At 40.7% G+C, this 15,277-nt stretch overlaps 1 protein-coding gene across 1 annotated transcript in view; it reads left to right on the plus strand.

The window, feature by feature from the left end:
- Positions 1-15,277, plus strand: part of ttc27 (tetratricopeptide repeat domain 27) — an 83,183-nt gene that overhangs the window by 21,614 nt on the left and 46,292 nt on the right. The window contains exons 5-8 of the mRNA XM_086180866.1: positions 2,321-2,423; positions 6,686-6,844; positions 7,453-7,592; positions 12,235-12,347. Of these exons, the coding sequence (XP_086036992.1) occupies positions 2,321-2,423; positions 6,686-6,844; positions 7,453-7,592; positions 12,235-12,347 (515 nt within the window). The remainder of the gene's footprint in view (positions 1-2,320; positions 2,424-6,685; positions 6,845-7,452; positions 7,593-12,234; positions 12,348-15,277) is intronic.

Genomic DNA, 15,277 nt, shown 5'->3' on the forward strand with positions numbered 1-15,277 from the left:
CCAGTGCGTCGTCCGAAATGGAATCTGCTCCGTATTTTTGATATCAGATGTTGGAATGATGTCCTCCAATATGTAACTGATATTTGTATCTGTTCCCAATTACAATTTTTATGATCCACTTTCCCATTTCAAGTAACCTGAAACATCCCTTTGTTTGATACAGATTCCCACAAAAATCCTACCATATACATTTTAATGGGGTTTTAAATTAAAAAAAAAAATCTGAATAATAATGTAAGCATTCCCTCTAATATTGCAAATCATGTCACACTTGCAATATCAAAGTTAATTGCAATGACTTTAGATATATTTTTCAAAATTGTGCAGCTTTACTGGAAGGTGCGTTTCCTGTTAAAGGAAAAGTCACCTAAGCAGTTCTGTTTCTTGACCTAGACTGACATTGTTTCTGTCCTTTCATCACTCTAACCTCTGGAGATACTGACGAAGAAATACCGATACAATGAAGAAACCATTAACTATGCTACATATGAGAGAGCATATCAGCATAAAGTCACATCGGACAGCAAATCCACTGTCATAGGTGATTTAGTGGTGAGTTGCTCTTTAAAAGCTAATAAGCGATAAGGGAATCAATTACTAGAACCGTTCCACCCCAGGCATTCTTGAATTGGGGCAGATAATGTCCATAAACCCAGGACCTCTCCCTGCGCGCACCTCTGTTCATCTCTAGATCCCCTGCAGTAACACACTGAATGAGCAACTGTAAACTGAGGATGGGCTACCCACTGGTCAGGAGACATACATGTGTATGCTGGCATGAGGAATACATATGCTTCGTGTGTGTGTGTGTGTGTGTGTGTGTGTGTGTGTGTGTGTGTGCGGGGAGGGGTGTATGTTGGTGCGTGCATGCGTGCTCACGCGCATGCTTGAGGATATTGATTTGGTAAGACAGACAATTAAACTGTGTCTAACCATGCAACAGAGGATGGGGTCATTTTGCATCGGCAATGAGGCAGGAGATATCCTCCCTGACACACAAATAAGCTTCTTACATGGTTCACTTGCACTCTGCCATTGCCCAGTGAGACCAGGGGAGGGTGAGAGGGAAGGGCATTTTGGTGTGAGAGAGAATATACAGCACTTGCATCGCTGCGAGACATTGCTTTCTCTTTCCCCCTGCTGCTTTGTGTTCGGCTCAGGCGCCAAAAGCAAAGGAGCTGGCTGTTTTTAATGCCTGGTCAGCACTTTGCTTCAGTGCGCAGCACTTAAAGGTTTGTGTTTTATTTGTGCTGAAGGGGCCTCAAGAGCAATATTGTATAAATGTATTTGTCAAACATAAACATGCACTTGCTCCTCTGGAGACTCTGTATTACTGAAATCACATTGAAATAATGGAAACTCAATGTTAGAATTTTGGTAAAAATCTAATTTTACACATTCAGCTGGTTATCAGCAAATTTCTAGCTCTTGAAGGTAAGTATCTAATTATGTTTCATCAGCCCAGCAGCTTTCCTGATGTGAGTTAACTCCTATTAGCACTGTCGCTCTTGTTTGCACTCTGCTTTTTTGTGTCTGATTTTTTTTTTTTAAATTAAAAAAATTCAGCCCTTGGAGATGACCTCCGTTCTTGCCTTCTCCATTGCCTGCCCAATAGCTTTAGCTACTTAGGACCCCTGTTCTTGTGTGAAATACTACCGAAATTAAGTTGCAAATAATTTACATTAATAACATAAACACAAAACGTTGCTTCTGTGGGAGACAATCTGGTTAAATAATGCGATTGGTAGAATTATGCAGCACAATTAGCATCTGTCATTATGACATTTAGGTCAAAATGAAAATGAATGAATCCTGAAAATGAAAATGTTTGGATCCAAATTATTTCTGGTTCAACTTCGACCTTCTGTATTTGTTGTAGTCTTGCATGTGTGATTAATAAAAATACTTCATTTACCTTCACATAAGGATATGAAGGCAGTGGAGTTAAACACCATTGTGCTGTTAAAAGCAATGTCTAAAATCTTGAAAAATAAAACAAGCAACTCTATATTTTTGTCAAAGGGAAATACGCAAACCATGCAATTTAGATAGTGTCAAAATATTCTACTTGTGTTGGTGTATTGTAAGCTTAGAAGCTTTGTAAAAGGTCACATAGCAGTACCAAAAAAGAGATTTCACGATACTTAAAAATTTTCCAGAGATTGTTATTTAGCAAATAAAAGTTATATGAAACATAAACTTACATTTGTCAGAAAATGTAAGAGCTGCTTTGTGTCATATCTGTTAGAAAAATTGTTTCTTAATTATCATCTCACATCCCTGTTTGTTTCTACTGCTCTGTTTTTATTCGTATGTGTAGCTGCTCCCCTGGTGGACCCTGCGCTATGTCAACCTCCACCAGCAGATCCTGGAGGCTCGATCACCGCAGCTCCTCAACTTGGCCCAGAGAAGCATTGACAAAGGTGTGAACAAACTAGCCAATCAGTACATGCAAGCAGAGCCTTGTATGCAAAAAGGTTGTTTATGTCTGAATATAGTATTGACTTGTCCAAGGATGAAGCCAGCTGATATCTCATGCAGGAACGTTTTGATTAATACTTAAGATAAAATTTGTAGTGGATCATCTCCCCTCAAGCAGGTGGAACTGTTTTTACTAGGAGGGACTTGTCAACTGTCAGTCCCACAAAAATCACAGAATTAAAATATAGAAATTAAAAATTGTAGCATGAAGTCACAGTGTCACGAAGTGCGAGTTTCATGTCATTCTTTGGTTTGACCTGAGATCACTCTTCTTCTGCTGTCTATCTGTATCTATATGTAAACTGGCACTGGTCCTCCATGCACAACAGTGGTACTGGTTCAGAGGCTTTGGTTTCATTTCACTACAGTCATTGTGTTTGGTTGGTTCAGAGAGTGTTTATTAGGTGAATTAAAGTCCTCTTCATAAAACAAAGCTGATATCCTTTTTTATCATTTGGAGCCAAACAGCAAGGCTGTATATCTTGCAGATATTTAAGATGTTTGTTTGATTATTATTGTGACCCCCCCTCGTAGACAGACACACACACACACACACACACACACACACACACACACACACACACACACACACACACACACACACACTTTCTGATCATTATTGGCTGCAGTTTACAGTTTAAAGGCAGAGTGTGTTTATTTTAGAGTCAACTGGTTAACAGAGTGTGAAGGGCAAGTGGTATACAGCCCAATCCATATTCCAGAGGAGCAGCTGGCCTCACAATCCTTCTGACGTGAGGAGAGTGGTTGTGGTGGGGGTTGCCATGGTACGCATGCAGATCTGTAATACCCCCTCCCCGCACAAACACACACACACACACACACACACTCTCACACACTCTCACACACTCACACTCCACCGCTCTGGAGTGCTGCTATATTGTTTGCCTGATTGCTTTGTTTGGTGTGAGATGGTGCTCAGCAGGTAAAGCGAGGCTGATAGAATTCCCTGATCTTTTGACCCATATAGCTTCATAGTGTTTTGCCAGCTTTAATTATCAACGGAAAACACATTTCACTGTCGTCACTTTTGCGTTCTTGCATGTAAATCGCCACAGCAATCACTGGGACTAACTCGTGAGCGCCTCTTGTGTATGGACCATTAGGAAAGGTGTTGAATCAGTCTGTCCAGTGACCTCACATAGGGTTCTTATGTTAGGTGTGTCAGCATAGAGACTGAATAGTCCAATGACAGAATGCAGTGATATGAATGGAATATACCGTTATTTTATGCTGCTTCATATAAGCAACCATGAACCCCTGACTCTTTATGTGCTCAAGCCTTAATTCAAACATCTAATAAAGAATTACAAGGGAGGTACAATAACAGTCTCTCTGTCTGCAGTGCCTTTTATAGAAAAATGCATCACCTACATAAAGTGCAGCAGTCCCAAATATTAAACTGCTATTCTGCATGGTTCTCCTTCCTCAACAACTCACACAAGCAGCAGAGTCCTCTTCCCACAATCACTGATGCTAAATATGACAGAGACGTGTTGCATGTAAATCTCTGGTCTGTCCCTCCTTGCATGCTTTGGGCCCCATCAATCCTAGTGTGGCTTCATTAATGTAGAATGGAGATGACAGTGTGTGATCTCGATCACGAATGGATCATGAGTTATAACACTCCTCTCAAGTGGAGGTGAAGTCAATCTCTCCCTCTCTTTCACTCTCTTTCACTCTCTCATTATCTCTCTTTCTCTCGCTTGCTCTCTCTTTCGCTCTCTCTCTCTCTCTCTCTTTCTCTCTTTCTCTCTCTTCAGCTAGGCTGAATTCATAATCAGATCCAATAGAATGGGTGAGAGGAATCATGCTGCCCAGATTGAGAAATGAGAAACTGTGCTTTCATCCTTCCTCTCCATCACCTCCACGCTCTGTTTGTCTGTTTAATGTGTCACCTCAAGGCTGCAGATCTGTGGGCTTGGACTGTTCCCAGCTAGCATGAAGGGTGCACAGGGGATAACTTGGACATCTGCTTCTTGATAACACTCCTGAATATCAAACATATCTATGTTCCTCTCAGAACTCTACTACATGTTTTCTGTCTAAGTTGATACCATTGTTGGTCTATGATGGTGACAGTGGCACACTGGAGCTGTAAATGCGTATTTTTCCACTGTAACACGTCAAGTCTACGGTCCTCAAACCTGCATAGTAGAGCTGTTTGTCAGGAAATGGCTGACAGTTCACTATGTTTTTTGAAACATTTTCTCCACCAACCATGCTCAAGTCAGAGGACAGTGACAATATATGTACTAGGTAAACATCATCTCCACCGTAATGACAAAATTTCAAAAACATTTAAAGGTTCCTGTCAAGTTTTAGTTCGTCATGAGTGCAATGAGGAAGGTTCATTTCTGCTCACGGTGTGGGTTCAACTAGAAGTGCTATGTTGAAGGCAACTTGTTTTGAAGATGTTTGTACTCTCATCCAAGAGGGTTCTAACTAATGAGTTGTTCCATATTGCTGTGTTCAATGATGGTTGTTGCAGTTTGATGTAGATTTTGCCTTCACACTTCTTAAACCATCTGTCTTCTCTGGCCAAGATGTGGACATCACCGACAAAGAAATGCCCCCTCTTATTTAGATGTTTGTGGACACCAGAAGTTCTCCGGAGTTGAACAAAATGAAAGTAAATGGGAATGTAGCGAATAGCGTCTCCAGTCTCCATCCCCGTCTCTAGATGGCAGTAAAACACCTCTATATGGGTTTGACAACTTTGACAACAACAGAAGAAGCTCACAGCACAGTTGGTCTAGCAGTTCAGTTCATGTGTTTATTCATTGTGGGTTACAATCATCTTATAATTGTCCAAAGTGGTCATAGTTGCAGTTGTTCCAGTCCAGAACTGAATAGATAAATCAGAAATTGGACAGGTTTTCTGACACAGTGGCCAATCCATGAGTGTCTATCGCTGCTTTACCTTTTTATTGTCAGAGCACGAATAAAAACAGTTGAATGTTACAAGATGTTATGTATATGATGCGGTTCTGATGCCGAACAAAAACCTCAGCTTCCTACTGACCTCTCAGCTGTAAGACAAACTAATTACTTTGTCCTGGTGTCGCTCATGTCTCAGCTAGAGGCGCAGTGTTATCAATGGTGATGTTTTCTTAGGAAAAGCATACCTGGAGGCAGATAATTGCATAGGGAGGCTGTAGGGAACTGCTCTTAAAAGTGGTTGGGTGCAGATGGTGTTGTATTCCATTGCCATTACATTGTACAACCATTGTATATTGTACAAACAATTGTCTTCGTAATGAGAAGTCAGAGAGTTGTCTTTTGTTAACTTGACATGACAGTTTTTGATGGCAACAGATGACAGCAGCTATGTCTGCTTTACTTTTTTTCAACCTCCTCAGAGCTCCTTCTCTACATGATTAATGTTAAGCAAATGTGTCTTAATAATAACTTAAAGGCCTCCTATTCACCATTTGCTCTGGGTCTTGCTGATTTAAGCTTTCAGAGCCAGCATGACGGTCCGACCTTGGGTAACTGCACTCCCAGGAAATACATTTTCTAATTTTTGGAAAAACAAACAGGATTTCAGACAAAAGCAGACAAAGGGCTCTACAAGATACATTTGAAGAATATATTCAGGATGACTAAATTGGTGATGAAATCACTCAAAAATAAAAGATACAAGTTAAATCCTCCAGATGTCAGAGTAAAAGTGAACCACAGCATCACCTGGTGAGTGAGAGAGGGAAGGAGAACGACGACTTAAAGGAGCATCAGTGCACTGCCATGAAAGTGTCTGACCTCTGTTGAAGCCTATCCTATGCTGCGCCACAACTTGTCAGTCTGCATTTTGGATGCGTGGCTTGAGGTCAAAGAATGAGAGAATCTGCAGATACATCAATACCTCTATAAAGCTAATATGTCCAAAGATTGTTCAGCACAATACAAACAACACTCCGAAGTTCCCAACAAAAAGGAAGTGTACCCTGAAATTTCATCTCACAAACAAATATTATTGCTAAAATCATTTAACATTCAGGTTTCTCCAGTCAGTTGTTTTCTTTCAGCAGTTAATGCTGAGTGAGGAGGTGAAGCAGAGGTCATGTGACTGGCTGCTTTCTGCTTATTAACTTTGACAAACTTTGCCTGAACTTGTTGACCATCCACACGTTGCTGTGGCTAATGATGACGAAGGCTGAGTTCCCTCTTCTGTCCTCCTGTACAGTGCTGGAATGCAAGCCTTTGTTCTCCGAGCAGAGAAACTTGGCCATCCAGTTCTACTTGGAGTGCGTTTACACTCATCTTACCTACTATGAGTACCAGCCAGCCAAGGAAGACATCAAGAAAGCCCGGGAGCTGTCTCGACTGACGATCAGCATGACTGGTACGTAGAGTGCAGCAGTTCAGAAGCATCACCTTCATTGTCACTGGGATCACTATCTTGATCCCAGTGACAGTTTTGCTAAACCAGGACAAAGCTGGAGCGTAGCATGGATTGTCAAGATAGACAGTCACTAAAAAGGATTTTTTTGTGGAGGGTAATTGAATACAAAATCAATAGAAATACATGAAAAGACAATCTTTTGACGTAAAGGTTATATTCCAACTTTGTGCCACACCTTCATTTGGCAAACTTATCCGAATTACAGTCAGAAGCAATATTTTAAAAGATTTTATTTTGTTATGATTTTAATTTTAAATACAAGAATAGCTTAGCTGTTTTTTTTAATTAATTAATTGATTAATTAAATTAATTGTTTAAGAGAAAAAAGCTTCTCTAAAGGTTAATAAAATATTTTGTTTTGATATTTTAATTTATTCACACAGATTAAATAAAACAATTTGTGATTTTTTTTTTTAGGTTTAACTGCTTTCAATATTTTTCCAAATTTTTGTTATCACATTTTTTTTTTTTATCTTTATTAACGAACATGGAATAAGTTGAGTGGCTATTGGAACACTGTGAGTAACAGCCATATCTGATCAATGCAGGTGCTCTCGGCAAACGTACCCGTTTCCAGCAGAAGTACTTGGCTCAGCTCATCCTGGAGGTCAAGAGACTGCAGGATCAGCCAGACCGGTCAGACGCTGAAGCAACGCCAACCCCGACACCTCAAGCCCACCTGCCCAAGGTAAATGCTTCCTTTGTTCACAGGTGAAGAATGGATTGGGATCACTGACAGCATGGGCTTTCTTGGGTTGGGTGGTCCCCAAGGGGACAATTTTTTTTAAATTAACATTTTTGGAGTTTGTCAATTGACATTATTATTATTATTATTATTATTATTATTATTATTATTATTATTATTATTATTATTAACTAAGGTTCTTTTGCCAATGACTGATGCTTTGTAAAACCATTGAAATCCTGAAAATTATCACCTGTTGTTTGAATGGATTTTAACACATTAGAATACACCTATGACAGTCATGAAAGACTGTTTGACCAAATTAAGGTCTAATGCCTCAATAAATGTGTAATGTGTTATGTTAATGTTTTGCTAACAGTAATTTATATGGATAACATGGACAAAACACTTGGACTAGTTTCCTTTATAACCTGGTTCAGTTAAACACCACCATAAGTCATAGAATCCAAGCGGTCCTCATTTTCTCAAACGTCTTTTGCTATGGTAGTCAAATCTCAAACTGGCCCTCACAAAGATGGCTACATTGGCTTTGGACTAAAAAGAGAAAAGCAAGTTCAGCAAGGTGCCGGTACCAAAGTAAAACGTGTAAAAAGTAATAAAGATATCGCACACTCAATCTCTAGATGCTGAACTTTTATTGTAGGGTCGACGTTTCGGCCTCTGCCTTTGTCCAACTCACTTGGGCAAAGGCTGAAGCCGAAATTGAGCGATATCTTTATTACTTTTCATACATAGGCTGTGGACACACAATTAAATATTCCCAGCAGAGCAGCAGCCAGCGGCAAAGAGAAGGATAACCACAGTGGAAGTGTTTATGCTCTATTGCCTTGGGGGAATTGCTTTGAATGGTCTCAAAAATGTTTAGCTTTCTTAGGTTTACATCATTATTAATATTGTGTAGAATAGTCTTCAGATTTGTAGATGAGTTGATCACAGGCTTGACAGTAATGAACAACTATGGGGAAAACAGACATTAATGAATGCTTCCATTCTATGTCCTTTAGTCCAACAGTTTGATATTTATACCAAGAGGGGAAAAAAAATCACCTTTTAAAATTCACACAGAGTAGTGATTGTTTAATCCTCGGCTGTCATACCTCATAAGTCTTCCCTTCATCCTAGCTGTGAACACCTCGGCTCCACGCAGGGTCTATTTTGCGTCCCTGCACAGTCAGTCACTCTCCTGCTGACTTCTTTTGTTCTCCTCACATATGGTGTGTGCTTCTGCCCAGCAGGTTAATTTAGCTCGCTGGATCAAATGGATGGTGCTGTCCTGTTTCCACATTTCAGAGGAGCAGACATTTGGTCTCAGAGATGAGGATCTTTGTCAGTCCTTCCAGAATCTTTAAACCTTTGAAATTCTGAGCAGCATGGCTGTGAAACAAATTCAGTTGTATTTCATGTAGGACAAACAAACAATATACTGAAACATTAGTTTCTTCTAGACTGAATCATGAACAAGATTTAAGTACAGAGCATACAGCTGCTCCAGTATAATCTCATTCTTAAAAATACAAGTTTAGCTTAAATCCCACCCATCCATCCATTTTCTCTTATCCTGTTAAGGGTCACCGGGGGGGGGGGGGGGCGGAGCCTATCCCGGCAGCCTTTGGGCGAGAGGAAGGGTTCACCCTGGATGGGTCGCCAATTCATCTCAGGGCCAACACATATAGAAAGACAACCATTCACACTCACAGTCACACCTACAGTCAATTTAGAGTATCAATCAGCCTAGTCCCCTCTTGATGTCTTTGGACTGTGGGGGGAAGCTGGAGTACCAGAGAGAACCCACACAGGAACAGGGAGAACATGGAGACTCCACACAGAAAGATCCCGTGCTCGAGCCGGGACTCGAGCCCAGAACCTTCTTGCTGTGAAGCGACAGTGCTGACCACTGCATCACCGTGCAGCCATTAACTTAAATCCCTTACTGTTAAATACATTCAATACATACATGCATGTCCATTCTTCAAAGAATGGCCATGAAACCAACCAGCTCGAGGTGAGAACAGTTTAAGCTAGCTCATCTGTCAAGAGTTAGTCTGTGTTCTCTCCTCTACTGGCCAGGTAGGGTCCAGACCTGGCTTTCTCACTCTCCAAATGTTGGTGGTGGTCAACACAGTTTTCATTTTAGCATGTTTGTAGGCTTTAACACTTCACTATGAGCTTAACAATCACACTTGGATTGTGTAAACATGACGTGAGACGGCAGACTAAGCAGTTTCTGCGTGTGGTTGTTGAGCTGGTGGTTTGAAGCCTTAATGTTTTGTGACTGGTTTACAGGAACAGGTGTAGCTGTGCTCAACTCACCGTGGCTTCTCTGCTCAGTCTATGTGTGTGAGGAGGTGCTTGTCCTGCTATCCTGTCCAAGCTGCAACACAACCTGATGAGAGCACTGAAAGTTAAAGCAGAACATTTTAACAAGACTGACATGTTTTGGTCTGTGACAAAAAAATACCACCCTTACCTGTCCCTACACCCACCAGTAACATTGGATTTATTCTGGGCGCCATTTCTTCTTTTTATAAAATTAACAAGGCAAATGCTCAACCAGCGACATTTTGGTCAATAGAGGCCATTTAATTGACCAGTCAAGTGGGATACCACAACCCTAGTATGTACCAACTGTGGTCTAAGGAAGGACAACTGCGAACCACGCTCATAAATGCAATGTTAAAAGGCTGGCCAGTCAGATATGCTCCCAGTGTGTAGATGCTGCTGCGCAAATTGTTGTCGAAAATAGAAATGTGTCAAAACCACTGGAGATAAGGGAGAGTGTCACTGCTGAAACTCTTACATTGGACATGAGAATGTCGGAATTGGACCATGGACCAGTGGAAGAAGAAGGTCGTGTGTGTGTGCGTGTGTGTGTGTGTGTGTGTGTGTGTGTGTGTGTGTGTGTGCGTGCGCGCGCGTGTGTGTGTGTGCGCGCGCGGACACCTGGAGTAAAGATGGCACCAGGCTGCACTCCTAAGTACATGAAGAAATCAGTAATGGCGTATTGGTCCTGCCTTTTGCATATTTCCTGAAATCTCTTTATTTGGCCTTTATTGGAGTGTGTCCATGTAGCTTTCAGTCTCATGGCTGTACCCCAGCTCGAGTTGCTTGTGCTATGCTCAGACCACTAATGCTCTCATTACTGGAGGAGGGGGAGTAAAATGGGCTCTATCAAGGCTGTTATTAATCAGCATTCACTGACCTCCTATCTAGGATGGATAGGAGGAAAGCAGAGAGGGATAAAAAAAGGAACTCTTCATCACTGGCCAATCAAACTCACTGCCAGCATGGAATTTGGGCCATATCTGTCTTTGTGGGTCTGACTGAACTTGGAACTCATATGTTATTCTAATGAGAGCAAGTCTGGTCCAGAATTCTTGTTGCCGCTGCCAAACCGCATTGTCACAGTGTAGGCTTAAATACTGTTAGCTCATATTGACTCAATAAGTGTTTGCCAAGATTAGACCAGAGGAATGCACTCTGTGTTTCATGCATTATTCAGTCCTGAAGCCCTGAATGTCTCACATACTATGCATATGGTTTCTGCATCTATTTTATATGAATGACAATGCATGGGAAGCTCAGGTGGTGGAGTACAGTGGTAGTTTGATCCTTCTGTCAACATTTCTCATTGTGAACGCAAAACTATTCCTTATGAGAGTGCGAGAGTATATTGCTGTTGTGCTGTGAACAATGTAAAATCCAGTCTTTATCTCTTGCCGTCCAGTTCCTCTCCCATTAGCCTGTTGGTTGTGTAGTAGACACACTGCAAATGTCCCTTGCTTCCATTACCCTTCTATAAAAGAAAATAATAAATCATGGGAGATTAGTCCCAAGGTATAAACAAAGCAAAATAGTTTATATAGCTTTGGACAATCCAAAGAGCTCCACTGATCATAAACAACTCAATAGAATAAACAAGCAAGAACACAAAGAGTAATTACAAAAGAAACCGTGGAATCATTAAATACACAGAATAAAACACCAGTCAATAATCAGTAAATGAAACATAGTCTAGATTAGGCTGCACAATTTTTGGAAAAAGTGACATTACAATGTTTTCCCCTCAGGATTTTCTGTGACTTACCCTGCATTATGTCAAAAAACAGGAATTTACACCAATCACCATCCAAAATGATCTGTAAGTACGAACATTACAGTTTAAGGAAGGGTGTAAACTTATAACCATGCTAAACCTCAGCAGGTGCTGAGCCAGAAACTAGAATTTCAAACAAAAGGAAGTCCGACAGCTCACACATTCACAGGGTTCCAGCATCCAGCTTACTGTGTGCACTAAATCATGCATTTTATTTGAACTCTGCTGCTTTTCATTAGATACATTTTTTCCACTTTTTGATTACAAAAGAACCAGAATTGTTTCAGATACTGCAACATAACAATTGAAAGATTTTAGAATACTATGCCGTTCTCCATGCGGGTGCGAGGGAATGTATTCACAGGAATGATCCAAATTGTAACACAGGTTAATATTCATACAGGTGTACCAACCAAAATTTTAAGAAGACAGAGACCATGTAACTCATTCTGCTGCTCCTACAATTATTATTCAGATTTAAAGGATTCATTCATGACATACCTGCTAAGCTGCTCCTCTCCATGCTTACAGGACTACAGTCTCGGTGACGACACTGTGTTGGATGAGATCAATCTAGCAGAGCCAGATGAGTTTGAGGTGCCTGATCTCAGTGCTGAGGAACAGGCAGTCATCCTGGGCATCTGGTAAGTTCGCTGTGTCTGTGATCAGCACTATTTCTGCCACCCTTTTACCTGAGTTCTTTTACAAACGGCTGTGACCACAAGTCAGATAGTAAAAAGTACAATTGTGTAGTTCTTCATTAGGAGATTACTTCCAGGAATCTTCTGGTTGGATGAACATTGTTCTTCCGTAAAATACTTGCTTGGTTGGTTGTTCTAATGGTGGTGGTGGTGGTGGAAAATGCTGTATAACTCATTGCTCCGATGTCACTCATAGATGTTCACTTAGTGCCTGACGACACCAAAGTATTTTTTCCTGATGACCAAATTTTTATTCTAGGCCACAACTGCCTGAAGTGTCACAGGGCAAGAGATTAAAAAAAAAAATGTTGGACGCGACAATTACCACAAACACAAACCATCTTTTTCTTGTGCGAAAAATGCTAAACAACATCGGCCGAGTGTTTTGAACCAATGCGATTACACTTAAGATGTTTCCTTGCCCGCAAAATCCCATGAATCCACCCAAACCACTGAGTCTGTCTTCCCCCCTCTCTGATTCTGCTTTTATTTTATCCATGCACAGCAAGAACGGAAGGAAATAATCTACATCGTCCTTACAGTTTTACTTCTGTGAACATATTTAATATCATTTGAACCAATGTGTCGCAGCTGGACAAACGCAGTGCCTCCAAAGCGCTTTCGACCACTCCTAGGTCGTCACCTTTAGAAGAGCAATTTTCCAGTTTTCCATTACCGTTTTTTGAGATTTGGAGGATACACAGCCTAAAAATTGAGATTTGGTGGCTGTTCATGCCATAGCATATGATTCCTATCAGTTTCATACTCATCAAACCATGTAGTAACCTATCTGTTCTGCGTGGAAGTATTTGCATTTATTATGTTATAAATACCACTCATTTATTTGCTTTTTCCCCTTGATTGGTCTCATGTCATGACTTACACCTCCCTCAGTTGTGTAACCTGCACTAGAAAACCATTAAAAACTTCAATAACGTTTTAAGATGGTCGTATCACATATGCTTTTACTACACATTCATTTAGACATCACATTCTTTTATTGTCCCTGTGAATCATACATGACCAGATACAAGTGAAAATTGGGGCTCAGTTAAGAAATACCGGAATTATCCTTTAATACCCTCCTACCTGGCCACAAATGTGAAATCTGTTTCATTTTAAATAATTGAAAAATCATTCTATGTTCAGCTGTGACCCTGTATCTACACAACCTATATATATGCTCATTTTAGTAAATTGAAATGTAAATATTATTCAGGGCTGTGGCTACAACACCAGCAGCAGCTGGAATTGGTTTCTGATGGCGACAGAGATTGTGGACAGTGAAACAACCCCCTTTTCAAAAACTTCAACTCGTGAAGACATCGCTGTATACCATCTGCTCACTGAGATCCTCACTCCATCACTGTTAAAGAAACAATGTAAATATCATAACCACCTAATGACGATAGTCTTGTTATCTATGAAGAAAGACAGATATGCCTACTGCTGCGTGTATCACATTAACTGAATAAAAGGAAGAGGACATGGAGTATAATGAAAGCAGGATTTGTCCTAATGGCCTTCATCTATCTAGTGTTGTGGTGGGAATATAAACAGATGAGATCTGATTAGTGAGGGTCAAACCTACGGAGCTGATATCTGTGTTGAAAATCCTTTTAATCCTTCACCCACCCACCCATCCATCCATCCATCCTTTTTCTACCGCTTATCCTGGTAAAGGTTCTGGTTGGTTGGAGCCTGTCCCAGCTACCTTTTGGTGAGAGGCAGGGTTCACCCTGGACAAGTCGCCAGTCCATCACAGGGCCAACACATATAGACAGACAACCATTCACACTCACAGCTACGCCTACAGTCATTTCAGAGTATCAATCAGCCTAGGCAAGGCAAGGCGAGTTTATTTGTATAGCACATTTCAGCAACTGGGCAATTCAAAATGCTTTAGCATAGAGCCTCGTCCCCATTTGCATGTCTTTGGCCTGTGGGAGGAAGCCGGAGTACCAGCAGAGAACCCGCACAGGCACAGGGAGAACATGGAGACTCAACACAGAAAGATCCCGTGCCCAAGCCAGGGCTCGAACTAATCCTTAATGTCAAGCATAAATTAAGCTATAGCACGACTCCACTAGCAATGAAGAACACCTGTCTTTGCCTAAACATTTTACCGTCTTGGCTGTCATTTTGAATTTATCCATCAGTGGGGTACTAAACTCTGCTGTCTGCTTGTGGGTGATATGTTTTAAGGCTCTAAATCAGGATTGTACTCTAGTGGGTTGCCAGTGTAGTCTTCAGCGTTTGAGAGGGGATTTAGAACTGGGAAATTTTTTTTTAAGTGTGTTTACCAAATACTGTACAATAACTGTGCATTTTCAAAAGTTATTATATAATACTGTGATTAGCATTCATATTAGACTGCATCATATTTTCTTGTAAATCATCCTTACAGTCAAGCATTTACTCGTTGAGTTTGCACGGTGTTGGTGACCAAATTGTTTGAACTTTGAGAGTGAAATGACTCATTTCAAGCAGGTTGTATGATCCTCAAAACAAGTGATCCATCGTTCTACAACCAAAACAGAAGTGACAGAGTAGGCTTGTGCTGTAAACACCTATTGAGAGTGGTTCATACTGCTAGAGGATGGCGCCAAAAATGCAGAACCATGGTTTTACCTAGGAGGTGGACACCCCATGCTAGCCAGGGGGCAAAGAGGATTAAGTCAAGACAAGTGAGTCTTTGTTTGACTAAAATGAATACGAATGTAATACTTGTACTATTATTAGAATTGCTATGTTCCATGATATTTTGCATGCTCGTCATGTTATAATAATTACAGTTTAAATGACAATTTATCACTGTAATGATCCCTTATTACCAGTAATATGTGCACTACCAGTCAAATGTTTGGACACAC

This window comes from Aulostomus chinensis, chromosome 16, assembly GCF_037954235.1.
Source record: "Aulostomus chinensis isolate RoL2024-O1b breed Wild chromosome 16, RoL_Achi_v1.0, whole genome shotgun sequence".
In the NCBI taxonomy this organism is placed as follows: Eukaryota; Metazoa; Chordata; class Actinopteri; order Syngnathiformes; family Aulostomidae; genus Aulostomus; species Aulostomus chinensis.